Here is a 27,226-nt window from a genome sequence, read left to right on the forward strand (position 1 = left end):
CAGGTTATCATCAAGAAAGTGTAAAAGCAGCGCTTCCTGAGAAACATTTTTGGACAGTACCTTAAGATTAAAACATCAGAAGATATACTTTGTTTTAAGCTGTGGTTAGAGTTGTGATAAATCTAAAACCTATTTCCTCTTCAACATGAACAAACTTAATTCACTAGACCTTATTCCTTATAAACTAAAATTTAATTGTAAACATGATGACAATATATGAATACTTGTCTTCTCTTGATGAAAAGCGATTCTTTTATCTGCCTCTTAATGCACAAACTCTACCTTTCCTCAATTGCAGTAGTACCGTTCTTTCTTCATGTAGGTGTGCAATATCTAGGATGAGGTAAAAATAAAGATTACAAGCAATCTGACATACTACAACAGCCTGTGAAGGTAGACTGCTCTCATTCTCCTTATATACTCCCCTTACTCTAGTCCTTCCTCCCCTAATCTTGAGAAAGGGAAGCCCCAGTCCTCACAGAGCAGTGTTGACACGAGTACTTACAACAATGCACTAATGCAGGGAGAACTTCCTACTTCCTAGCACAGCAGAGAAAAAAGTGATCCATTAGAAAAGGAAATTCTAACAACTGAAAACAGAAACTTTGGCATTAGAGAGAAGTGGGTTCAAGTCCTAGGTCTAGCACTATAACCTTGGTCAAATTTTTAATCTAATTGAGGTTTAATTTTCTCAACAGTAAGACAACAATAAATACTAACCTTTTTTTTTTCTATTATGAGTAAAAGAACACTAGATTTGGAGTCATAAGGCATGGGTTCAAGTTCCAGTTATATCCTCTAATAATGTAACACCAAGGAAGGAATATAACCTCTGTAAGCCTCAGTTTCTTCATTTATAAAAGATGGATGAAAATATCTGCTTTATACTTCTCATACTTACAAGGAACTAGGAAAGAAAATGGTTTCTATAAAAATCCTTCATAACCTGTAAAGAGTTTTATAAATATAAGATAGTTTTACTGATAAAATAATCTTCTTAGAAAGCAAAATCTGAAGGGACCAAAAAAAAAAAAAACTGCAAATAATGGCATGCCCATAAATTTCTAGAGGAATAAAAAAGAATGGGAGTGTTCATTAATTTTCAACCTGTTGGTTACAATTTTCTGCAGTGACCTAAAAACACAGCATTATATCATGATGAAGCTGATAATAACCCTTACAAATAAAGCAAAAAGAAAGCCAGAAGCAACAGTTACTTGCCATATATAACTCCTTATTGATGCCAAGATACTTTCCATTTCCACATCCAATATCAGCAACTAGTGAACCACTTGGCAAAGCTTTCAAAAACTCCACGATGTGTGGCCAAGGGGTATGTCTCGTGATGCTAAAGTGTCTAGCAATTTCTTCATAAACTTGATGGACATATTCTTGCTCCAGTTGTGAGGCTTCTTTATCATTCTCTGGAAATGATGTGGGAGTCTCCTTCATCTGGCTGTCACAGAACAAAGGGTAACCTAATGAATAAAAGAAAGCAATATAAACCATTTACTTATTTGTTTTTTAAATTTATTTTTTGGCCGCACCACGCGGCATGTGGGATCTTAGTTCCCCGACCTGGGATTGAACCCACGCCCCCTGCATTGGAAGCATGGAGTCTTAACCACTGGACCACCAGGGGAGTCGCTAAACCATTATTTTTATCCAAATGATTCATAAGGTGTGATTGTTTTCTCAAAAGAAAAAGCAAATCAATCCACGTTTGATGACTAGGGTTAAGTAGCCTCTGATTTATCAGTTTAAAAAAGTAGTTCTTACCTAGCAAGTCCAATTATGTATGTGAGGGGTCTAATGTAAGAAGGGGTAAATCCATTTGAAACAAAATATGACTGTAATTCTGCATGCCTTATAATGCAGATGCCTATTTCATCTTGGGATTAAGGGTCCTCTTATTCAGGAAAGCATCTTGATGGGCCTGGTGTAACCAGAAGAAATTTAGCAAGTAACAGGATTTAGGGTTTTTGTCTTGGTAGGAGTTCTGGGTACCCTAGGACTCTCAGAAGAAGAACCAAACCTAGAAACAAAGTGTTATTTGGTAATAATCACAAGATTTAATGAATACTGTTTGAAGTGGTTTACATATATTGTCTCAATCCTCACCGTAACACTATGAATAGGTACTATTACATTCATTTTACAGATGAGGAAACTGACACACGGAATATTAAATAATGATCCTAAAGTGACGAAGATGGTAAATCAGAGTCAAGATTTGAACCCAGGCAGTGGAGACTCCAGAATCCACATTCTCAATGACTACACTGTGTTGCCTCCTTCAATAGAATGAGCAAATCCTAAGGAGAACACCAGCAAGTAGAGGAGATGACAGAGGAAATTTAGGATACAATGTCTCAAATTAATTTTGAAGTGTTCCCTTTTCTCTGCAATAATGTCTAATATTCATTTCAAATCCTTGCCTTTTCTCAGCTATGCTATAATTTCCCTTTGTCTTCAGCCAGTCTGTGGCACACAACATGTTTTTATGGTAGTATACTAGAGAATAAAGGAAGAAGTAGTGTTCCCAGAGAAACCACAGACAAGATTTAGCAATAATTAAAAATCATGTGGGCTTCCTTGGTGGTGCAGTGGTTGAGAGTCCGCCTGCCGATGCAGGGGACACGGGTTCGTGCCCCGGTCCGAGAAGATCCCACATGCCGCGGAGCGGCTAGGCCCGTGAGCCATGGCCGCTGAGCCTGCGCGTCCGGAGCCTGTGCTCCGCAACAGGAGAGGCCACAACAGTGAGAGGCCTGCATACCGCAAAAAAAAAAAAAAAAAAAAAAAATCATGTGGCAGCAAAGAATTGATGGCTTCAGGAATTTTCCCTAAATATAACTAGAAGATTCCAAACCTTGAATGGGAGTGGAATTATCTAGTCCCTACTAATGTGTAAAGTGAAGCTCTAAACACTTTATGTAGACGTTTAAGAAAAGGGTAGCCCCAGAAAGCTTGAGAGCTCTAAAACATACATGTGGAAACAGATGGGTTACATTATGTTGGTCACCTCAGAATTACAATTACACTACAATATACATTACAATTATCTTAAACTGGTCTTGCTAAAAATTTTATTCTCTTGGAAATTATGAACATCTCAGTTATGTAAAGGGAGGATCACTTAAATCCACAAATTTTGACCAAAAGTATCCAAAAGATGGCCTTGAACTTTTAAAAAATCTGTAAACTGAATATATAATCAGAGCTTCTTATAGCATCCCTTAAATTAATGCCCATAACAAAAAAAAAACATTTGCATAAGAAAACTAACTTGTCTCTTCTACTAAATTTCAAGTTCCTTGAGAACAAGAGCCATGCTTTATTTTTCTATACCTTGTAAAGCTACTGGCAGTGTTAGACATTCATCAAATACTAAATAAATTTTTTTTTTTTTTTTTGCGATATGCGGGCCTCCCAACAGAGGCCTGTTGTGGCCTCTCTCACTGCAGAGCACAGGCTCCGGACGCGCAGGCTCAGCAGCGATGGTTCACGAGCCCGGCCGCTCTGCAGCATGTGGGATCTTCCCGGACCAGGGCACGAACCTGTGTCCCCCACATCTGCAGGCGGACTCTCAGCCACTGCGCCACCAGGGAAGCCCTAAATAAATATTTTTTAATTGATAAAAAATTTTTGTTTTTAAGTCCTCAATGACACTTTTAGCAAAAGAAACAAAAACCTGTTAAAACCTATTTTAAGCTTCACTAACATGAAGATATCAAATATAAAGATTCCAAGTTTCCTAACAGAATAATATCTTGTACATATAATAAAGATTTTAATTTAAAATGTTTTTAACATGACTAAATCCAAAATCTCCTGCTAAGATACCACCCGTAACTGAAACCACCAGGATGTAAAAAGCTCATAACATCACTGTCATTATAAAATATTATTTATAAAACACAAGGGGTTTTTATTTGAGTCCAAGAAATACAGGTCATGATGTACTTATACAGACAATTTAAAACAGCATCCTCGACAAACTGTTTTTTTTTGTTGTTGTTGTTGCTTTTGCGGTACGCGGGCCTCTCACTGTTGTGGCCTCTCCCGTTGCAGAGCACAGGCTCCGGACGCGCAGGCTCAGCGGCCATGGCTCACGGGCCTAGCCGCTCCGCGGCATGTGGGATCCTCCCAGACCGGGGCACGAACCCGTGTCCCCTGCATCAGCAGGTGGACTCTCAACCACTGCGCCACCAAGAAAGCCCTCCTCGACAAATTGAGCACTCCTTTCCAAACTGACTAAAACAAACACTGTTTATCCCCCTAAAGTTATCCACTTACTATAGAACAATTTGTCATCTCCAACTTCCCTGTTAGGTTAATGAGAAGTAATTGAGAAATGTGACAAGCTGTTTCCAAAAAAAACTTATTTTTGTACAAGTGATATTTTAATGCCCCCAAACTGTAGTATTCTTAACCATCATTACAATAAATAGAATATTTATTTAGAATCCAACTATGCTCAAGTACTATGTTTGAGGAAAATAAAGATGAGTAAAATGCAGTCCCTGCCCTCAAGGAATATAAACCTAACCATGGAGGTGGTTAAGAAAAGTATATGTAAATACAATACAAGGCAAAACATGGGAAATGCCATTAGAGGAGTTAAGACAAAGTTCTTCTCAGTTCTTATGGGACTTTAAAAGATTTTCATAGTAGATTTACTCATAGTAGATTTTACAGGAGAACCAAAATTATACACTTACTACAATTACAAGGTGTTTGTCTCACTTTCCTAAAGGTAAATGATGTCCGTATTCCCCTCTTGCTTAAAGTTAAGTCTTCAACATCTCCAGTGATAATTCCACTTTTGTGACTCCTGGACGCTTGAACAGTATCAAATTTTCTGGGTGTGATTCTAAAAACAACAGTCAAATTAGTTTATTTAACACTGTATTCAGAAAAATATTTCAGGTCCTTTAAAAATATTAAGCAAATAGAGTAAATCTAGAAGAATTTATTGCAAATATCTATTGGATTCCCTGAATTGCTAAGCATTGTGGAAAAAAACAAAGAAACAGAAGTCTTTGTCTCTTAGGAAATTATCTCCAGGGTAATCATTTACAGCTAACAAACTATGCAAGAGGAAAAAGAGAACAATAACAAATGCTTAATTAATACCAATGCCGAGGAAGAAAAAAAAAGAAACAGATGGGACAAAGGGGAAACAAATAGATAGTAAATTTAAATCCAATTATCAGTAATGTTAAATGTAAAAGGACTTTAAATCCAGTTAAAGAACAAAGAATTTCAGATTGGATGTTTTTAAAAATCCAACTATATGCTGATTACAAGATACACACCTTATAAATAAGGACAGAGAATGGTTGAAAAATGATAGAAAAAAAAGATACAACATACAAAAAACAAATATTTTGCATATACCTAGCAAAACCAAAAGAAAAATGGTATAGCTATACTAATCAGACAAAGTAGACTTTAAGGCAATAAGTATTGATAGAGATAAAAAGGAACATTTCATAATGATAGCAGGGTCAATCCAACAGAAAAATATTATGTAAAAACCCTATATATTTGTACGCACCTAACTAATAGCACAGCCTCAAAATATATAAAGCAAAAAGTGAAAACAAAATCTAAAAGGAGAAATAGACAAATGCATAATTATCACTGGAATTTCTAATATATCTTTCTTAGTAAGTGAAATCTAGCTGCAAGTCAAGGACATCAACATCAGAAAACAACAGATAATGGAACAAAAAAGTATATGATTAACATAGATAAAATAAGTAAAACAAAGATTGAAAACTAAAGAGAGAAAAGTACAAGCCATTGTAGATTATAAGAAAGTTTAAAGGAAATCTTGGAAGTAAGATCAAATTTTTGAATGGGAAAAAGGAATCATTTAGTAAGAAAATATGGCCTTTTCAAAGTTAAATTTATAGAGTGAAATGCACAGATCTTACGTGTACAGTTCAATGAATTCTGACAAATGCACACAACCATGTATCCACCATCCCAATCAAGACAATTACCCAAGGAAATTCCCTCGTGCCCTTTTCCAGTCAGTCTTTCCCTGCCTCAAAGCAACCACTATTCTGATTTCTATCCGTATAGTTTTGCCTGCTCTTGAATTTCATATATAGTTGGCACTATTTTGTATCTGGCTTTGTCCATTGAACATAATTTTGAGATTTAGCCTTGTTGCTGTGTGTTGCAGCAGTTCACTGTTTTTCTTTAATCACTGAGTAAAATTTCATTATATGAACATGCCATAATTTATCCAAAATCTCCTGTTTATTGATATTTGGCATTCTTAGTTTGGGACTATTACAAATAAAGCTTATACACATCTTTTTCAGATATACACTTTTATTACTCTTGGGAAAATACCTAAGAGTGAAATTGGTGGGTCATAGTGTAAGAAACTACCAGTTTTCCAAGATGGTTGCACATAATTTTACACTCCCACCAGCAACATATGAGAGTTTCAGGCTGCTTGACATTCTCACCAACACTTGGTATTGTCTAAGTTTTAAATATTAGCCATTTTAGCAAGTAGCAAGTGATATAAAATTACAGTTATAATTTGTATTTCTCTGATGACTAATGATATTGTTTCTTTTCATGTGCTTTTTAGCCATTCATAGATCCTTCTGGTAAAGGATCTGTTCAAATCTTATAACCAGTCTTTTGTTAGATATATGTATTGTGGATATTTTTTCCCCCATGTATAGCCTGGCTTTTCATTTTCTTAATGCTGTCTTCTGATAAGCAGAACTTTTAAATTTTGATGCAGTTATTTTGTCTTCTTTTTACAGTGTTCTGAAACCTTTCTAAAATAAAAACTTTGCCTACCCCAGAGATGCAAAAGTATCCTCTTGTATTTTCTTCTAGACATCTCATAGTTTTTGTTTTTACATTTAAATTTATGATCTACCCCATATTAATTTTTGTGAATGGTATGAGGTATATCAAGGCTCATTTTATTTCCACATAGATCTCTGATTGTCCCAGCACCATCTGTTGAAAATTTTCCTTTCCATAATGAATTGCGTTGCCGTCTTTGTCAAAAATCAACTGACACTATATCTATGAATATATTCTGTCCCACTGGTCTATTTGTCTATCTGTACACAATATTACACTCTTTTGATTAGGTAACTTTATATACAGTAAATCTTAAACATCAGGTAGAATAAATCCTGCAACATTGTTCTTATATTCAAGATTGTTTGGATTATTCTTAATCACTCACGTTTCCTGGTAAATTTTAGAATCTGCTTATCAATTTCTACAAAATAAGTCTTTTAAGATTCTGACTGGAATTACACTAAATCATTAGATCAATTTGGGAATAACTGATACCTTAACAATATTAAGTTCCCTACCCATGATTATGTCATCTCTATTTCTTCATTTATTTTGGTCTGTAATTTTTCTTACCAGTGTTTCGTGATTTTTAGAGTATATGTGTTGTATATCTTTTGTTAAATCTATTCCTGAGACTTAAATCTTCTAAAGCCAAGTTTTCTGCTTGACCCACTCTAGCAAGGTTATCTGCCTACAGAAGTGGGTTTCATACTCACAGGGAATGTGCCAGGCCTGAAAGATCTCAGCAAATTTTTAAAAAGCATAATTTTATACTGAAGTTGTTGATACTGCTTTATCAAGAATCAGATATGTTGACTACACATCTAGAAAAGAAAAAGATCAACCATATAATTGAAGTACAAACCATGTCTACCAGACAGACCACAGTAGTCTGCCCACCACAACTTAAGGACCCAAGCAGTCCACATAAAGGGAACCCCTAGAGCATATAGCTCTGGTGTCCAGAGGGCAGTGTGCTGCTGGGCCCCATAGGACACTTCCTAGGTAAGACCACTTCTCTGAGATTGAGAAATATAACCCAACAAATACATAGAAATAAAAACAGCAAATTAGGCAAAATGAGGTGACAGAGGAATATGTTCCAAATGAAAGAACAAGATAAAAATCCCAGAAGAAGAACTAAGTAAAGTGGAGATAAGCAATCTAACCAACAGAGAGTTCAAGGTAGTGATTGTAAAGTTCATCAAAGAACTCAGGAGAAGATTGGATGAACAGAGCGAGAAGTTAGAAATTTTTAACAAAGAGTTAGAATATATAAAGAAGGAACAAACAGAGCTGAAGAATACGACCACTGAAATAAAAAATACAGTAGACAGAATCATCAGTAGATTAGATGATATATAGAGAAATGGATTATCGAGCTGGAGACAGAGTAGTGGAAATCACTCAAGCTGAACAGAAAAAAGAAAAAAGAATAAAAAGAAATGAGGACAGTTTAAGAGACCTCTGAGACACATCAATTGCACTAATATTCACACTATAGGGGCCCCAGAAGGAGAAGAGAGACAGAAAGGGGCAGAGAACATATTTGAAGACACAAGAGCTGAAAACGTCCCTAACCTGGGAAAGGAAACAGACATCCAGGTGCAGGAAGCACAAAGAGTCCCAAACAGGAACAACCTAAAGAGGACCACACCCAGACACACTGTAATTAAAATGGTAAAAAATGATGATAAACAGAGAATATTAAAAGCAGCAAGGGGAAAGCAACAAGTTACATACAAGGGAACTCCCATAAGGTTATAAGCTGACTATTCAGCAGAAACTCTGCAGGCCAGAAGGGAGTGACACAATATATTTAAAATGATGAAAGGGAAAAATCTACAACCAAGAATACCCTACCCAGCAAAGCTTTCATTCAGACTTGAAGGAGAGTTCAAAAGTTTTACAGACAAGCAAAAGCTAAAAGAGTTAAGCATCACCAGGGCAGCTTTGCAAGAAAGGCTAAAGGGACTTTTCTAAGCAGAAAAGACCATAAGAAATATAAAAACTGTGAAAGGAAAAACCTCATTGGTAAAGGCAAATATACAGTAAAGGTAGTAGATCAACCACTTATAAAACTAGTAGGAAGGCTAAAAGATAAACCTAGTTTTTTAAAAAAAGCAAACATGATAAAAATATGATCAAGTTAAGATAAAATTTATTATCTATAAAATTCTAGTGTAAATTAAAGGGAAAATAGAAAACAACTGACTACAGTTCAATCTATGTGCCACTGCAAAAAAAAAAAAGATCAAGAACTCAATAATAGGCAGAAGATCTGAACAGATATTTTTCCAAAGAAAACATACAGATGGCTAATGGGTACATGAAAAGTTGCTCAACATCACTAATCAGTGAAGTGCAAATCAAAGCCACAATGAGATTATCAGCTTAGACCTATCAGAATGGCTATTATCAGCCCGGACATGGAAGCAACCTAAGTGTCCATCGACAGATGAATGGATAAAGAAGATGTGGCATGTACATACAATGGAATATTACTCAGCCATAAAAAGAAACAAAATTGAGTTATTTGTAGTGAGGTGGATGGACCTAGAGTCTGTCATACAGAGTGAAGTAACTCAGAAAGAAAAAAACAAATACCATATGCTAACACATATATATAGAATCTAAAAAAAAAAATGGTTTTGAAGAACCTTGGGGCAGGACAGGAATAAAGATGCTGATGCAGAGAATGGACTTGAGGGCACAGGGAGGGGGAAGGGTAAGCTGAGACTAAGTGAGAGAAAGGCATTGACATATATACACTACCAAATGTAAAACAGATAGCTAGTGGGAAGCAGCTGCATAGCACAGGGAGATCAGCTCGTGCTTTGTGACCACCTAGAGGGGTGGGAAAGGGAGGGTGGGAGGGAGACACAAGAGGGAGGGGATATGGGGATGACTCACTTTGTTATACAGCAGCAACTAACACAACAATGTAAAGCAATTATACTCCAATAAAGATGTTAAAAAAATTGGGGAAAAAAAAAGAATGGCTATTATCAAAAAGACAAAAGTAACAAGTGTTGGCAAGGATGTGTAGAAAAGACAATCCTTGTACACTGTTGGTGGTTATATAAATCGGTGCAACCCTTATGGAACAGTATGGAGATTCCTCAAAAAATTTTAATATATAACTACCATAAAACAAAGCAATTCCACTTCTGGGTATTTATCTGAAGGAAACAAAAACACTAACTTAAAAAGATATCTGTACCCCCCATGTTCATTGCAGCATTATTTACAATAGCCAAGACATGGAAACAACTGGGCATTATGCTAAGTGAAATAAGTCAGAGAAAGACAGACAAATATCATATGATCTCACTTACATGTGGAATGTAAAACAAAAATAAAAATAAAACAAACTTATAGATACAGAAAACAGATAGGTGGTTTGTGGGGTGGGTGGGGTGGGGGTGAAGTGGGGTGGGGGAAGGTGTGTGAAATGGTAAATGCGGTCAAAAGGTATAAACTTCCCGTAATAAAGTAAATAAGTCCAGGTGCTGTAATGGTGTCTATAGTTAATAATACTGTATTGCATATTTGATAGTTACTAAGAGAGTATATCATAAAAGTTCCCAATAAAAGAAAAAAAAATTTGTAACTGTGTGGTGGTGGATGTTAACTAGACTTATTGTGTTGCCCGTTTTGCAATATATATAGAGAGAGAATCAGTATGCTGTACATCTGAAACTAAACAGTGTTATATATAAATAAAATCTCAATTAAAAAATCAGAATTTCCAGGCTGACAGCCTCTGAAACTGTTTACTTTTGAAACTAATTAATTCAGAGTATTGGAAAAGAAGTATTTTACAGGTTGTAACTGAGCAGGACCTTATGTGGCCTTCCCCAGACAGATCCCTCCCCCATATCCTCTGCTTTTAGCTCCTCTCTGAAGTACCTAGATAATAGTATCTGATGCACATTTCCTGAATTGTTTTACAGATGCTAAAACCCCTACTAAATGAAAGAAATTAACTACTTGATGACCATGAGCACCCATGACCTACTGGCACCTAACGATTGATAATATTAACCCCTGTGACACCACCCTGTTACTTCAACATCAACCAATCAGAGAACTGTGCACAGGCTGATCACATACCCTGGGATGCCCCTCCCTCACCTTGTCTTTAAAAATACTTTGCTGAAACCCATTGAGGAGTTTGGGCTTTTTGAGCACTAGCTGTCCGGATTTGTTGTACAGTGCCCAACAATAAATGCTGCACTTTCCTTCACCCACAACCTGATGTCAGTAGACTGGCTTTTGCTGCGTGTGGGCAAGTGAAACCAAGTTTGTTTTGGTAACAAGGTCTTGATATTATTTTAAAAAGGATTTTCTTTCCCCCCAAATTAATTAATTTATTTTTTTTGCAGTACACGGGCCTCTCACTGTTGTGGCCTCTCCCGTTGCAGAGCACAGCTCCGGACACACAGGCTCAGCGGCCATGGCTCACGGGCCCAGCTGCTCCGCGGCAAGTGGGATCTTCCCGGACCGGGGCACGAACCCGTGTCCCCCTGCATCGGCAGGAGGACTCTCAACCACTGTGCCACCAGGGAAGCCCAAAATTAATTTTTGATTATTGAACCTGTATGCTACAACCTCGTATGCTATATTCAGTTATTAATTCTAGTACTTTGTAGATTTCCTAGGATTTTCTACATCTACAGTCATAAAGAGTTTTACTTCTTCCTTTCAAATACATATGATTTTCACTTCTTTCTCTTGGATTATTATACTAAGACATCCAATACACAATATTAAATAGAAGTGATGAGAGCAGAAATCCCTGCCATGTTCAATATTTTAGGGAAAAGCATTCAATATTTTATCATTAAGTATGATGTTGCCTGTGAGTTTTTCACTGATGCCCTTTATCAGAGTGAAGAAGTTTCCTTCTTATCCTAGTTTGCCAAGTTTTTATCATGAGTGGATGCTGAATTCTGTCAAATATATTTTCTGCATCAATCAAGATGACATGATTATATATTTTTTCTCTTTTGTTCTTTTAATGTTCAGTTTCCAAATGTTAACCCTATCTTGCAATCCTGGGATAAACTCCACTTAGTCTTGATGTGTTTTCTTTTTTATATATTGCAGGATTGGATTTTCTAATATTTTGTCAAGGACTTTTATCATCTCTGAGAGATACTGGTCTGTAATTTTATTTTCTTGTAATGTCCTTAACAAATTTTGGTGTCAGGGTAATGCCAGTCTCATAAAACGAGTTGTGAGAATGGCTCTTTTAAAAGAGCTCATGCTAAAAGCAACTTTTTAGAAGTAAAGGCAAGCAAAAAATGCCTGAAATTATATGACTGTTACTCTAATAGCTGAAAATGATTAAAAATATGGTGTTGAACAAAGTCAAGATATTTTAGAACAATGAATATCTTGAAACTCTTATTAGCAATTCTCTCTTGGGTACTAAGTAGTTCTCTATAATGGTTCTCTGAAGTCAATTATTTCACTTGCCTAGAGTTAAATCTTAGGCAAAGGTCAAGCAGTACTTACTGCTTTGGGTACCAATCTCAGATTTTTAGGAAGAGGTAATCCATATGTTAAAAATAATTAATTCTTTACATATCTCTGAACATCTTTTTTTCCCCCTGCACTTAAATTATAATCTAGTTGGGAAAATATTAAATAAAAAGATAAAAACAGGGCTTCCCTGGTGGTGCAGTGGTTGAGAGTCTGCCTGCCGATGCAAGGGACGCGGGTTCGTGCCCTGGTCCGGGAAGATCCCACATGCCGCGGAGCGGCTAGGCCCGTGAGCCATAGCCGCTGAGCCTGCGCGTCTGGAGCCTGTGCTCCAAAACGGGAGAGGCCACAACAGTGAGAGGCCCGCGTACTAGAAAAAAAAAAAAAAAAAAAGATAAAAACATTTTTATAGATTTAAATAACAGTTCAATATAATAGAAAAGATATCACAAGCCAGTAGGAGACAATACAGTCTTTAGGAGTTAAGAGAGAAATTATTTCAGGCTACTGCAGTCAGAAAAAGCTTTATACATTATAAAGGAAATAAAAGTTGAGCTACATGTTAAAAACAAGTGAACGGAAAGGAAAAGGAAATTTATTGCATTAAGAGTTGACAAAAGTCTGAAGGCTACAAGGCACTGTATAAATTCAGATGAAAGGGAGCAAACAAGTTTAGCTACAACGGTATGGTTAAGAGCACAGATCCTGAAGCCAGACTCCCTGGCTTTCTGATCTTGTGTCTGCCCTTTAATGGTTTTGTAACTTTGTACAAGTTATGCTCCAATTTCCTTTAAAAATGGGGACAAAACCATGAAAAAAACTTTCCACTGTGACTGTATGAGTTAAATCAGTTAATATATGTAAAGCTTTTAGACAATGCCTGGCACAAAGAAAATGCTCCAAAAATAATTTAAAAGGAGAGCTCACACAAACTCGTGAACTAATGCAACCCAAGGTTAGTCAACTAACATAAATGAGTGAAGCAGATAGAACTGTTTAGAAATATATTGTTTGCCACTAAACACATAGGAATTGTCTTCATTTAAAAAAACAAAGTGTTCTCTTCCATTTTTCTTAAAACACACGTTCCTGCTCATTCTACCTTTTTTCCCCACTTTTAAAACAGACATGAGTTTAAGAAATATTTAATTTTCACTTAACTCTGTTATTAGATAAAAACAACAGTACAAGCACAGTGATAAACGACAACTGATACTCATCCATAGTTCAGGGAGTCACAGAAAGTGGTAGGAACTCTAGAGAATCTGAAAGTATAGGTCTCACCTATAGAAGGCCATTGATAGTCTCAGCTACTGCTGCCAAAAGATACTGTGGTTTCAGATCTTCTCAATTTTCAAAAGAAGCTGAAAATTCAGATTCTTGTGTAAAAGCTCCTAATTTTCACGTGTAACCAATTTTTTAAAATGCCACAACAATGACCACTCCCACACCAGCCAAACAGCCTGACTGCTATATTTGACCCATGTGTTGCCAGTTTGCCATATTTGATTTAGGGCATGCTGGCTAGAATAGTAAACTATATATCAAATTAAAAGTATTTGGGGGCTTCCCTGGTGGCGCAGTGGTTGGGAGTCTGCCTGCCGATGCAGGGGACACGGGTTCGTGGCCCGGTCCGGGAGGATCCCGCATGCCGCGGAGCGGCTGGGCCTGTGAGCCATGGCCGCTGAGCCTGCGCGTCCGGAGCCTGTGCTCTGCAATGGGAGAGGCCACAGCAGTGAGAGGCCCGCGTACCGCAAAAAAAAAAAAAATATATATATATATAATTTTTTTTTTTTAATCAAGGTTTATTTCTATAGTTTATATGTATTTTTAAGTGCACTAAATGTGCTTTTTCAATTTATCTTCCCTTCCATCCAGCTTCCAAGGAACCCGTCAATAGTTGATATACCATTTGTTTGGTCAGTCTCTGTTCCTATTTCTGTGTGCCTTCCCTTCCCTTCCCTCCCTCCTTCTCTCTCTCTTCTTAACACACACACACACACACACACACACACACACACAAATCACATTACAGATAACAGGTATCAGTGGAAGCCTTTAAAAATAATACTGAAGGGGCTTCCCTGATGGCACAGTGGTTGAGAGTCCGCCTGCCAATGCAGGGGACACGGGTTCGTGCCCTGGTCCAGGAAGATCCCACATGCCGCAGAGCGGCTGGGCCCGTGAGCCATGGCCGCTGAGCCTGCGCGTCCGGAGCCTGTGCTCCACAACGGGAGAGGCCACAACAGTGAGAGGCCCGCGTACCGCAAAAAAAAAAAAAAAAAAACTGAAGGTTCTTTTTCCCCTGAAATTATTATAGAAAATTTTTGATTCTAGAGGAGGGTTTAAAAATAAATATTAACCTGCAAGTCAATCTTCCAGAGATCCTACTCTTAACATTTAACATGAAAATAATCTGATCAAGATGATGTTTAGGAGAATTAATCTATACTATTACCCAGAACAAATTAAAATATTTTCATAACATAGGCCCATAGAAAGTAATTTCTTATTTTGTATTTGTTGTACTGATATTACTCTTAAGTTTAAATGGTACCAATAGTAAAAATCCTTGAACCTAAAACCAAAGATATGTGAATATTCTCAAAATTACAGGAATACTTTAAACACCACTAGATCACATCACCATTTTCAATTACTGAAAGTTAAAAATATTTTAAGTGGCTGTGAAAAAGAAATTAGGCAAATTTAATCCTCAGTGCACAAAATCAGGCCATCTGTTTTTATGGCTCATTTAGGACAGGTTACAAATTCATTTACATGTTCACTTCCTTGAATTTTTATAAAAATGTATCAGCTAAAATCTCCAACCAGGGCAGTATTAATAAGTACAGAGCTCAGAAGTATTTTAAGTGACAATATATGTAAATTTTAGCAGTGTGATGCTTCCACCTCAAAAGGCTAAGGATTTATTCCTGCCAAAAGTGAATAACCCATTTCTTTCAGATTAGATTCAATCAAACAAACTCAAATTGAGGGTCATTCTGTAAAACAACTGGGCTTCTTAAAAGCATAAATGTCATGAAAGACAAAGAAGAGTTGAGGAATTGTTTCAAATTAAAGAAGACTAAAGAGAATTGACAACTAAGTGTAATGCAGGTTAATGGGTCAAATCCTAGATCAGAGGGAAAACTTACCAAGAGGTACTGACAGATTCTCTCCATGACCAAACTTTAGTCAGGTTCCTCTGAGCCCAAATAGGCCCTATCCTTGGGTATGTTCTAGATCTAGCCCCATTTTAGCAAGAATTCTGATAAGTCAGTTTAGCCTGAATCCCCCACCCTCGATATCTGATCTTCCTTGATATCAGACCAAATTCCTTACCCGCATCTTTCCCCCAGGTGATGTCTGATCACCCTGGCCTGCCTTCAGCAAGAATCCTATGGTTGGTTTAGCCAGAATTCTCCCTTCCACTGATGTTTCCTCTTAGTAGTTTTCTATCCACTCACACTGCCCCATTCCCAACCCCAGGCTCCTTGCCTATAAAACTCCATTTCTCCTTTTTGTATTGAAATTGAGCCCACTCCTATACTGAGGTCTCTTTTCCCTTGTTGCAATAGTTCCTGAGTAAAATCTGGTTTTGCTGCTTTAACTACTGTCGGGGTCTGGTTTTTCTTTGACAATACTATAAAGTACAACTAGCACAATTTCACGATGGATTGTATAAGAGTATGATAAGAGTATTTTACAATGTTGAATTTCCTGAATTTGAGGCTTACACTGCAGTTTCATAAAACAGGGGCTGGCAAACTTTTTCTATAACAGGGCCAGATAGTAAATATTTTAGGCACAGAGGGCCACATACAGTCTCTACCACATATTCTTTTTTGTTTTTGTTTTTGTTCTTTACAACCCCTTAAAAACGTAAAACCATTTTTAGCTCAAGAGCTTTATAAAAATAAGGGCTGAATTTGACTCACAAGCCATTGTTTGCCAACCCCTGATACAGACAATGTCCTTGCTCTTTAAAAATATGCAATGAAGCATGTAAGGGTAAAGAGTCATGATGGCTGCAACTTACTCTCAAATGATTCAGCAAAAATAATAATAATGATAACATGTGAGAGAGAAAACACACAGCAAAATATTCACAATTGGTAAATCTATGTGAAAGATGAAGGGAATTCACCAGACTATGCTTACAACTTTTCTTTAAGTTTGAATTTTTTTCAAAATAAAAAGTTTTAAAAAAGCCATAGATGTCCCTGGGATTTTAAACCCAGAAGCCTCAATGTGCAAGCCTGGAGCCTCAATGTGCAAGCCTGGAGCATGGTTCTGGTGGCTCAGGAAGAAAAGAATGAGAACTTCCACAAAGCAAAAGGTATCCTGTCATCAAGGTCATTTCAGTACATACCCATGGGTCCAAAGGTATCTAGATTCTCCTGTCATCACCAGCAAACTCCTACAAGGCAGCATAACGGGCACTGTGACACCATCTGGGTGCTTAAAATCCATGACAATCTTGAAGTAAAGACAAAAGCATAAAGATCAATCCAAAATGTCATGTACTCCAAGAATAAGAACGATTCATTGATTCTGGCTATCTTTCTAGGCTAATAGAGATTAAAACATGGTAATGCTTATAGGATGGCATAGCATAGAGGTTCTCAAACTTTAGTGTACATAAGAATCAACTGAATGACTAAAAAACATATTTAATCCACAGAGAGACTCAGTAGATGTATCATGAGGCTCAGGAATCTGCACTTCTAACAGTCACCTAAGGAAATTATGATGCAGATGGTCTGAGGAGCATACATACACTATGCAAAACACTAGGGTAGTGGTCAAACACAAGGACTTAGGAGCTGAAACATTCATATCCTGGCTTTTTCATTTACTGGCCATATGACTCAGGACAAGTCATTTAACCCTTCTGTGTCCAGTTTCCTCAACTCTTACAGGATTGTTAAGTGGATATAAATTACAGTATCTGGCACATCATAAATACAAAAAACACTATTATTATTCATAGAAATATTAATAATTCATAATATAAGGGGAAGTAACTATTAGATGCAGATTCTCATATAATCCATTTGTCTTTAAAGTCATGCAACATTTTGTATTTTAGAGACTGATTTACAAGAGATAAACAAAGAACACAGAAGGATTTTCAGCAATTCTTCCAAAATTACGATCAAATATTATAAATAGCAACATATAAAGGTACAACAGTCAAGAAAATGTTTTTGTGCTCAGGAACCCAAACACTGATGACTTCAGTCTAAACATAGCAGCAGCTAACAAATGTGAATTTAAAAACGGTGTGTGACAGGGCTAAAAAATATTTAAGTGAACAAATCAATCCATCTGAAAAATAAATATGACAACCAAATATCAGTAGGATGAACATAATTTAGCATAGTACCTTCATTAAAGGTAAACTTAGCACAGTACCTGGCACCAAAGAAAGCATTCAGTAACTGTTACCTACTATTATTAATAATAATATTGGATCAAATTAGATAATGAACATGAAAGTTCTTTGTAAACTATACAAAATTATACAGATCTAAGCTGTTTTTTTCCCTTTCTCATCTGCCATTCCAATCTAAGTATGGAAAATAAAGTAAGATGATAAAATTTAATTTTCCAAACAATTATCTGTTCCAAATGATAACATATAATTTCAAATAGTCATACTCCAAAAGTATTCTATTTTATAAACACTGTAGATAAATTCTGAAGTTTTGAGCATGAAATGAAACTTCCCTGAAATGTATAAATAAAAGAAGATGGACTGACAGACAGAGGGTGGCTAGATGAACAGATATTTAATAAAGCAAGTATATTAAAATGTTAACTGTAGCATCAGGTGGTGAGTATATAGGGATTTACTGTATAATACTATCAACTTTTCAGTATGAAAATTTTCATAATAAAACGTTAGGAAAAGGGGAAAAAACCCCACTGTGGCCCATTTTTAAGCCATTATATATAGGCTTCAATTTTCTGAATAGACACTAAGGTCCACACATAAGAAAAAATAATAGCGTATTTATTAATTACATTATTAGAGATGATCAGTTGTGGCTTAAAGGAATGAAAACTGTCTGGGTGAAAACTCTTGATGGGAAAATATTCTGAGAGACTAGACTATAACTCATTCATTAGACAAATATTTATTAATCACTGTGTGAGGCATCAAAGACTCCAATGGTGAATAAGAGACATATTCTCTGCCCACCTAGAGATTACAGTTTCTGGCTAATTAATATTCCACATGTTTTAAAAATACAAAATACATATATATTTGTGAAATTCAAACACATCCCCTCCTATCAACAGAGTAATGATTTTAAAATAGGGAAATCTCAGTTTAAACAAATGATTAGAACTGACAAGACAAATACAAACATGACACTAATTAATGTGGAAACAGTTGTGCTGAAATATAAAAGCCAAGTTTCAAGGAAGAAAAATACATTACCAAATAATCCAAATGTTATGGGAATTATGTTAGAAAATGTACAAAATACTTATTAATGATTATTATTGATGATCATTATTGATTTACTAGAGAAGCTCACAGAACTCAGGAAGACAGTTTACTTACTGTTTATCAGTTTATTATAAAAGGATATGATAAAGCATACAGATGAACATCAGATGAAAGAGATGTATAGGACAAGGTAAGGAGTACAGAACATCCATGCCCTCTCCGGGCACACCACTCTCCCAGCACCTCCACGTGTTCATCAACCTGGAATCTCTCCATACTACTGGGATTTTTATGGAGGCTTCCTCATGTGGGCATGATTAATTATTAACTCCATTACCAGACCCTCTCCCCTCTCTGGGGAGTTTTTGTGAATTTAAGGAAATGACTCTTATTTATAAAATTAAATGTACGTTTTCTATGAAAATCAAATTTTCCTTAAAATATTCCATCATAAAAATAAAGTATTATCAATATCATCACAGTATCTGTATCTGAAATATAATGCGTGTGGGACTTTCCTGGTGGCGCAATGGTTAAGAATCCGCCTGCCAATGAAGGGGCCATGGGTTCGATCCCTGGTCCGGGAAGATCCCACATGCTGCGGAGCAGCTAAGCCTGTGCACCACAACTACTGAGCCCACATGCCACAACTACTGAAGCCTGCGTGCCTAGAGCCCATGCTCTGCAACAAGAGAAGCCACTGCAACGAGAAGCCCACGCACCGCAATGAAGAGGAGTCCTCACTCACTGCAACTAGAGAAAGCCTATGCGCAGCAACGAACAGGCAACACAGCCAAAAATAAATAAATAAATAAATAAACATATTAAAAATATATATAATGCTTGTTAAAGGCCAAAAAAAAAAAAAGATTTTTTTCAAAAATTCACTAAGGATTCACAATGAATAATGCTTGCCAGCAACTGCTGAATCATTCTGCCCTGTGACAGCTTTGCTCCACAGGAGCTTTTTCCAATTATTCTTTTGGCTTTACCTATATTATTTATTTTCTGAGATGGCAGAGTCAATAAAGATCAAGTTCCCAGCAAGCTCATGGCAAGACAGGAGGGAAGGGGGCAGGGCACAATCATTAAAAGAATGACACAGCCATTGAGGATACAATAAAAACTAATCCGCCTAATTAGGCCCAAGATGGCAGAAGATTTGACTTCCAGTAGACCTTGAGCCTTATTATAATGCATTAGCTTACTGTAACGCAGTAGCATGCTAAATGACACACCCATAGGCACAATGATGGTTCCCAGTCTGACCATAAAAGGCCAAAAAGTGGGCTGTGGCTCAGTTCCTGGAAATCTCCATCCCTTCTCCAAAACAGTTAGAATATTCCTCCCACTTGTTAGCATATGTAATTACCCAGCCCATAAAAACTAACCACCCCCACAGCCTGGGACCCCTGTCTCACCTTCTGAGACTGACTACATTCTGTCTATGGAATATGTCTCTCTCTAAACAAACTTTCATTTACTATGGCTCGCCCTAGAATTCTCTCCTACGTGAAGCCAAGAATCCTCACTTGGTAGCCCATCCCAGGAACTCACCCAAGACCTGGGACATGACCATTCTCTCACACCTCCTTCTCCTGCAACAATGGGGCATGACTGAGGATAATGTTCAGTTCAAAGCAAACAAAGAAAAAACCCTAGACATTCTGATCTTATAAAACCTTTAACACAACCAAAATACAACAGAAAAAAAAACCCAGACACAGCTATCACTCAAGTATTTACTCAAGTAAAGATAAGATGCGGGGGACTTCCCTGGCGGTCTAGTGGTTAAGACTCCGGGCTCCCAATGCAGGGGGCACAGGTTCAATCCCTGGTCGGGGAACTAAGATCCTACATGCCGCATGGCACAGCCAAAAGAAAAAGAAAAGGAAAAAAAGATAAGATGCATATCAGAAAGTACATGAAACAGATCTCCTCCATGTTGGCTAAACAGGAAAATGAAAAAATATATTGCTACTGGGAACACTTCTGAGAAAGAAGACAAACTTAATCCTGATCCTTATTGGTTAAAAATAGGCTGAGACCTTTAACCTTTTGAAACCCTTCAGGGTATATCAACGAGAGACAATAAGAGGTAAAGAACGATGTGTGATTTATACAGAATGATGAAAGCTGAGAGGACAGAAGTGACTATATTTAGCTGGAGAAAATATTCATACCTGAGAATTTAGCAGACTAGAAAGAAGTCCACCCGTTTCCCATAGCCTGCCAAATCCAAGTTGCCCTAACTGGACCCACCTGTAACTGAGCAGGACCCTATGGGGCCTTCCTGGGACAGATCCCTCCCCCATATCCTCTGCCTTAGCTCCTCTCTGAAGCACCAGGATAATAGTATCTGACGCATATTTCCTGAGTTTTTTACATGCTAAAACCACCACCAAAGGAAGAAATTAACTACTTAATAATTATGAGCATGTAGCCTCCAAACCATCTGGCACCTAAGGATTGATCACCATCAATCAATCAGAGAACTGTGCAGAAGCTGATCACATATCCTGGGACACCCCTCCCTCACCTTGCCTTCAAAGAAGCTTTTCTGAAACCCTTCAGAGACTTTAGGGTTTTAGAGCATGAGCCACCCATCCTCCTTGTATTGGCACCTTTACAATAAATGCTGCCATTTCCCTCACCACAATCCAGTGTCAGTAGATTGGCTTTACTGCATGCGGGCAAGCAGACTCAAGTTTGGTTCAGTAACAAAATGAAGTAAGTTTGCTTTTTATTTTAAATAGCAAACAAGTGATTCCACGTACCTCATCATGGCCATGTCTGCCATGTTTGGACACGTGAGAAAGGAGAAAAGGAAAACGGGAGACAGACACAACTGCAAGGATACAAGACTGAAGCTACAAACTACTTACAAAGGAAGAAATACAACAATATCAAAAATGACTGGGGCTTCCCTGGTGGCGCAGTGGTTGAGAGTCTGCCTGCCAATGCAGGGGACACAGGTTCGAGCCCTAGTCTGGGAAGATCCCATGTGCCGCAGAGCAACTGGGCCCGTGAGCCACAATTACTGAGCCTGCGCGTCTGGAGCCTGTGCTCCGCAACAAAAGAGGCTGCGACAGTGAGAGGCCCGCGCACCGCGATGAAGAGTGGCCCCCGCTTGCCACAACTGGAGAAAGCCCTCGCACAGAAACGAAGACCCAGCACAGCCATAAATAAATTAATTAATTAATTTAAAAAAAAAAACCTTCCTCTCCCTGTTATTAAAAAAAAAAAAATGTCTGTTAACATACGTTCCCTGGATTTATAAACATAGAACCCACCATATCATGAGATAATTAGTCCATTGTGAGGGAGAAGAGGAACCCTGAACATTTTTAGTAAAACAAATATAACTTTTTGTCCTTCTACAAAAGATGATACTCCCAGTATACTTTCCTGAGCTGAAAAGTAGCTGAAAGAGAAGCCTGTGGTATACCATATTTTTCCAAAGCAGAGGAATTAATAGGAATTTTGCCTAGGATATGTTGGAGACCAACAGCTGCTGTTAGTGACCTTTAAATCTCCTACCTATATTACATAGGTCTGCTTAGTTTCCACCCTTTAAGAAAAGTTAAAATCAAGGACCACAACAAACCAGTTTCCCAACACTAGGAGCCATGAATTCATTTGCTAAATTCTTTGAAAACTGGAATCTCAAGATTACCAAGTCTTGTGAAACTTAAAGGAAGGAGACAATGGCAGTAACAACACACTCTGGAATCAATACACAGGACATAGGACCTCCCATGTAAAAATGACTAAAGAAAGAAAACGAGCTCTGCTCCCTTGTCCTACAGTCAGAAGCAATTTTCTAAAGTACAGGCCTTAATAGTCTTATCAAGAGGGGGAAAAAGATCTCATACATGAAGTTGAGATGGTACCTTATGGCATATAACAGTGATCTGCAAGTAGTAGATGCAGCAGCTAAATACCATTGGGGCCCAAGGAACTTATTTGTCAGTGCTTCTGAGAGAGGGTGTAAGAAGCTGAGCATCATTTGATGTTTCTAGTGTGAAAACTTTACTAGTTTATCAGATACCATGAATACATTTAGGGGACATACCTGGGAACTTGTCTACAGTATTGCCTATGTGAAACAAGCAAAATTAGATCCGATTAAAAGTTTAAAAGAAAACACCACAAACAAATCTACTCTAGAGCACAACGTCAGCAAATTCCACCTTTCAAACACAACTCTACCTTACAAAACTAGGTCTCAACAGCTGAATAATAGATTCTGCCCTCTCTTCCTCTTCACCCCCAAATACAGATGATTTTTCAATGGTTTTATATGGCTGAGCTCAAGAGGAATGTAAAATTAAAAGAGAAGGCATCTTTTAGTTTAATGGTCTAAGCACATTGCCAAATGCCATAAAAGAGAGCAAAATATACATTGCATAACAGAAAAATAAGCTTGAAAATGAACAGATGCCCAATTAGAGGCACTTTAGCCATCACTGAATATTCAATAGCTTAAACACCTATGAGATAACATGATCATGCTTATGTGTTTGCAGTGAGACCACTTGCTATCAGCTCTCATTTATCACACTGTGGTTTCATTTGTTTGAAGGTACTGTGAAGTGAAATCCACCACCATCCAAAAAAGGACTCTCAAAGCAAGATCAGTCACAAACCACCTCAGTAAAATTAAGTTTTCCTTTGTACATGATAAGGCTACATAGGTAATGAAACATTTTAGCTTAAATAAAAATTTTTTGGATTTTATCCTTATTTACTTGTTAGATTCTGTCTAGTAGATTATATTCCACAAATATTTTGGGGTGAATAAATGAATGAATAAATTCATCATAAATAATTTATTTGAAAAAATAGGTGGTGTATCTTACATTTTTGGAGAGAAGGCTTCCTAAATTCCATTTATTTATGTCCTGGGCTTTCCTCCTTAAGCAAAATAAATCACCAGATTCATATACACAGATAACCAAAATAAGACAGCTAGCACAACAAGAACAATAGTAGTCATATGTATATCTATTCCTGAGGACCTGGCTATTCCTCATAAGGAAAAACTTACTTACTATAGTACCTACCTCAGGCCTAGTATAGAATAGGTGATTGCTACACAATGAGGTATCACCTCACACCTGTCAGAATGGCGATTATCAAAAAGAAAAGAAATACCAAGTGTTGGCATGGATATGGGAAAAATGCAACCTTGCATGCTCTTGGTAGGAATGTAAATTGGTTCAGCCACTAAGGAAAACAGTATGAAAGTTCCTCAAAAAATTAAAAATAGAACTACTATATGATCCAACAATTCCACTTCTGGGTATTTATTCAAAGGAATAAACACTAACTTGAAAAGATATGTGCTCCCTCATGTGCATTATTTACAACAGCCAAGACATGGAAGCAACCTAAATGTCCATTAATGGATGAAGAAAATGTGAGATACACACATAAACACACACACACACACACACACACACATTATTCAGCCATAAGAAAGGAAATTTTGCCATTTGCGACAACAGGGATGAACCTAGAGTGTATTATGCTAAGTGAAACAAGTCAGACAAGAAAGACAAACATTGGGTTGGCCAGAAAAGTTCATTCCTGCTTTTCTGTAAGATGTTATGATCTCACTTATATGTGGAATCTAAAAAAAACGTAACAAAACAGAAGCAGACTCAGATACAGAGAACTGGTGGTTCCAATGGGGAAGAGGATGGAAGGATGAGTGAAATAGGTTAGGGAGATTAGGAGGTACAAACTTCCAAACTTACAAAATAAATTGGTCATGGGGATATAATGTACAGCATTACAATATTATTGACTATATTCTGTATCGCAACATATGGCAACTAGGCTTATCGTGGTAATCCTCTTACAATGTATAAAAATATCAAATTTCTATCCTGTACACCTGAAACTAATATAATATTGTAAGTCAATTATACTTCAATTTTTTTCTAAAAACTGGGAAAAAAAGTATATGCTTCCAGAGACACCAAATGGAGATAACAATTACAGCAGATTATCAGTGCAACTAGAGGTAAGTTTTCCCCTCTTTACGAGTTTTAATTAAAAACTATAGAGGGGGGCAGAGTCAAGATGGCGGTGTGGGAAGATGCAGAGTTCACGTCTCCCCATAACTGGGGTGCCTGCCGGACTCTGGTCGGGGAACCCAACACCCAAGGAAGATGGTAGGATGTGGGGGAACTGAGGCAGGGAGAAGTGGAGGTTGGACAGGACCGGCACCGCTGAGGGGTGGCTGAGAGGGGACAGGGGTTCCTATGCCTGGAGGGACCCTCAGGGGCTCGGATCGGGGGGAGTGGGCCCAGCATGTCCCCTACCACATTGGCTGGGGAAGTCTGCCCGGTTCTCAGGCCGGGTCCTATGCCCTCAGAGGTCCCCTCCAGGCTGGGTTGGTCCTGGGGGAGTAGGAGGGAGGCCGGGAGAGATGGATAGGCAGGCAGAAGGAGCCCTCAGGACCAGAGGAGCAGGAAAGGAGCAGCGGGCATTTACCCCTCGCACTTGGGCACGGGAGCCTGCTGACCACCCAGGCCAGTCCCCCGCCCTCCAAAGCCCCCTTCAGGCCTCATGGGCCCTGGGGGCATATGAGGGAGGCCGCGGAGATCAGCAGAGGCAGGTGCAAAGGGACCTCTGGGACCGGAGGAGCAGGAGAGGAGCGGAGGGCGTTTGCCCCACCCATTCAAGCCCAGGAAGCCTGCAGGGCTACCAGGGCAGGGTCCCCCACCCTCTGAGACCAGGGACAGGAGGCACTCCTGAGCCCCTTCTGTTCTGTTGAGCTTAAGCCCCACCCCCACCCCCACCACAGCCTTTCCCAGCCCTGTTGGTCCTAAGCATAGGCCCACCCACTGCCCAAACATCACCCCTGCTTAGGCCCCACCCTCCACAGCCAAGGCCTCTCCCACCTTTTTTCTTCTTTTTTTTTTTTACCATCCCGCAGAACTTGTGGGATCTTGGTTCATGAGCCAGGGGTCGGGCCAAAGCTCCTGCAGTGGGAGCTCTGAGTCCAAACCACTGGACTAACAGAGAACCTCAGACCCCAGGGAATATTCATCAGAGTGAGGTCTCCTGGAGGTCCTCACCTCAGCACCAAGACCCAGCTCTACCCAACAGCCTACAAACTGCAGTGTTGGAAGCCACAGGTCAAACAACCAGGAAGACAGGAACACAATCACACTCATTAAAAAAAGGAAAAAAAAAAAAAAGAAAGAGCAAAAAAATATGTCACAGATGAAGGGGCAAGGTAAAAACCTACAAGACCAAATAAATGAAGAGGAAATAGGCAGTCTACCTGAAAAGGAATTCAGAGTAATGATAGTTAACATGATCTAGAATCTCAGAAACAGAATGCAGACATGGATTGAGAAAATACAAGAAATGTTTAGCAAAGATCTAGAAGAATTAAAGAACAAAAAAACAGAGATGAACAACATAATAACTGAAATGAAAAACACACTAGACGGAATCAATAACAGAATAACTGAGGTAGAAGAACGAATAAGTAAGCTGGAAGACAAAATGGTGGAAATAACTGCCAAGGAGCAGAATAAAGAAAAAAGAATGAAAAGAATTGAAGACAATCTCAGAGACCTCTGGGACAACACTAAATGCACCAACATTCAACTTATAGGTTCCCAGAAGAAGAAGAGAAAAAGAAAGGGTCTGAGAAAGTATTTGAAGAGATTATAGTTGAAAACTTCCCTAACATGGGAAAGGAAATAGTCACCCAAGTCCAGGAAGCACAGAGAGTCCATACAGGATAAACCCTAGGAGAAACACACCAAGACACATATTAATCAAACTAACAAAAATTAAATTCAAAGAAAAAATATTAAAAGCAGCAAGGGAAAAACAATAAATAACATGAAAAGGAATCCCAATAAGGTTATCAGCGGATTTTTCAGCATAAACTCTGCAGGCCAGAAAGGAGTGGCAGGATATACCTAAAGTGATGAAAGAGAAAAACGTACAACCAAGATTACTCTACCCAGCAAGGATCTCACTCAGATTCGATGGAGAAGTCAAAAGCTTTTCAGAAAAGCAAAAGCTAAGAGAATTCAGCACCACCAAACCAGCTTTACAACAAATGCTATAGAAACTTCTCTAGGCGGGAAACACAAGAGAAGAAAAAGACCCACAAAAACAAGCCCAAAACAATTAAGAAAATGGTAATAGGAATATACATATTGATAATAACCTTGAATGTAAATGGATTAAAGGTCTCCCAAAAAAGACACAGACTGGCTGAATGGATACAAAAAACAAGACCCATATACGCTGTCTACAAGAGACTCACTTCAGACCTAGGGACACATAAAGACTGAAAGTGAAGGGATGGAAAAAAGATATTCCATGCAAATAGAAATCAAAAGAAAGCTGGAGTAGCAATACTCGTATCAGATAAAATAGACT

The 27,226-nt window shown here is 38.0% G+C and overlaps 1 protein-coding gene across 2 annotated transcripts in view; it reads right to left on the reverse strand.

Annotated features, from left to right (window-relative positions):
• ALKBH8 (alkB homolog 8, tRNA methyltransferase) overlaps positions 1-27,226 on the reverse strand; it is a gene marked incomplete at its 5' end in the record, with an annotated part of 63,760 nt that overhangs the window by 11,799 nt on the left and 24,735 nt on the right. For both annotated transcript variants that reach the window (XM_082626823.1, XM_082626824.1), the window contains 3 exons: positions 1,222-1,478; positions 4,722-4,873; positions 16,715-16,821. In XM_082626823.1, the coding sequence (XP_082482949.1) occupies positions 1,222-1,478; positions 4,722-4,873; positions 16,715-16,821 (516 nt within the window). The remainder of the gene's footprint in view (positions 1-1,221; positions 1,479-4,721; positions 4,874-16,714; positions 16,822-27,226) is intronic.

This window comes from Mesoplodon mirus, assembly GCF_964341445.2.
Source record: "Mesoplodon mirus genome assembly, chromosome: 7".
Lineage (NCBI taxonomy): Eukaryota > Metazoa > Chordata > Mammalia > Artiodactyla > Ziphiidae > Mesoplodon > Mesoplodon mirus.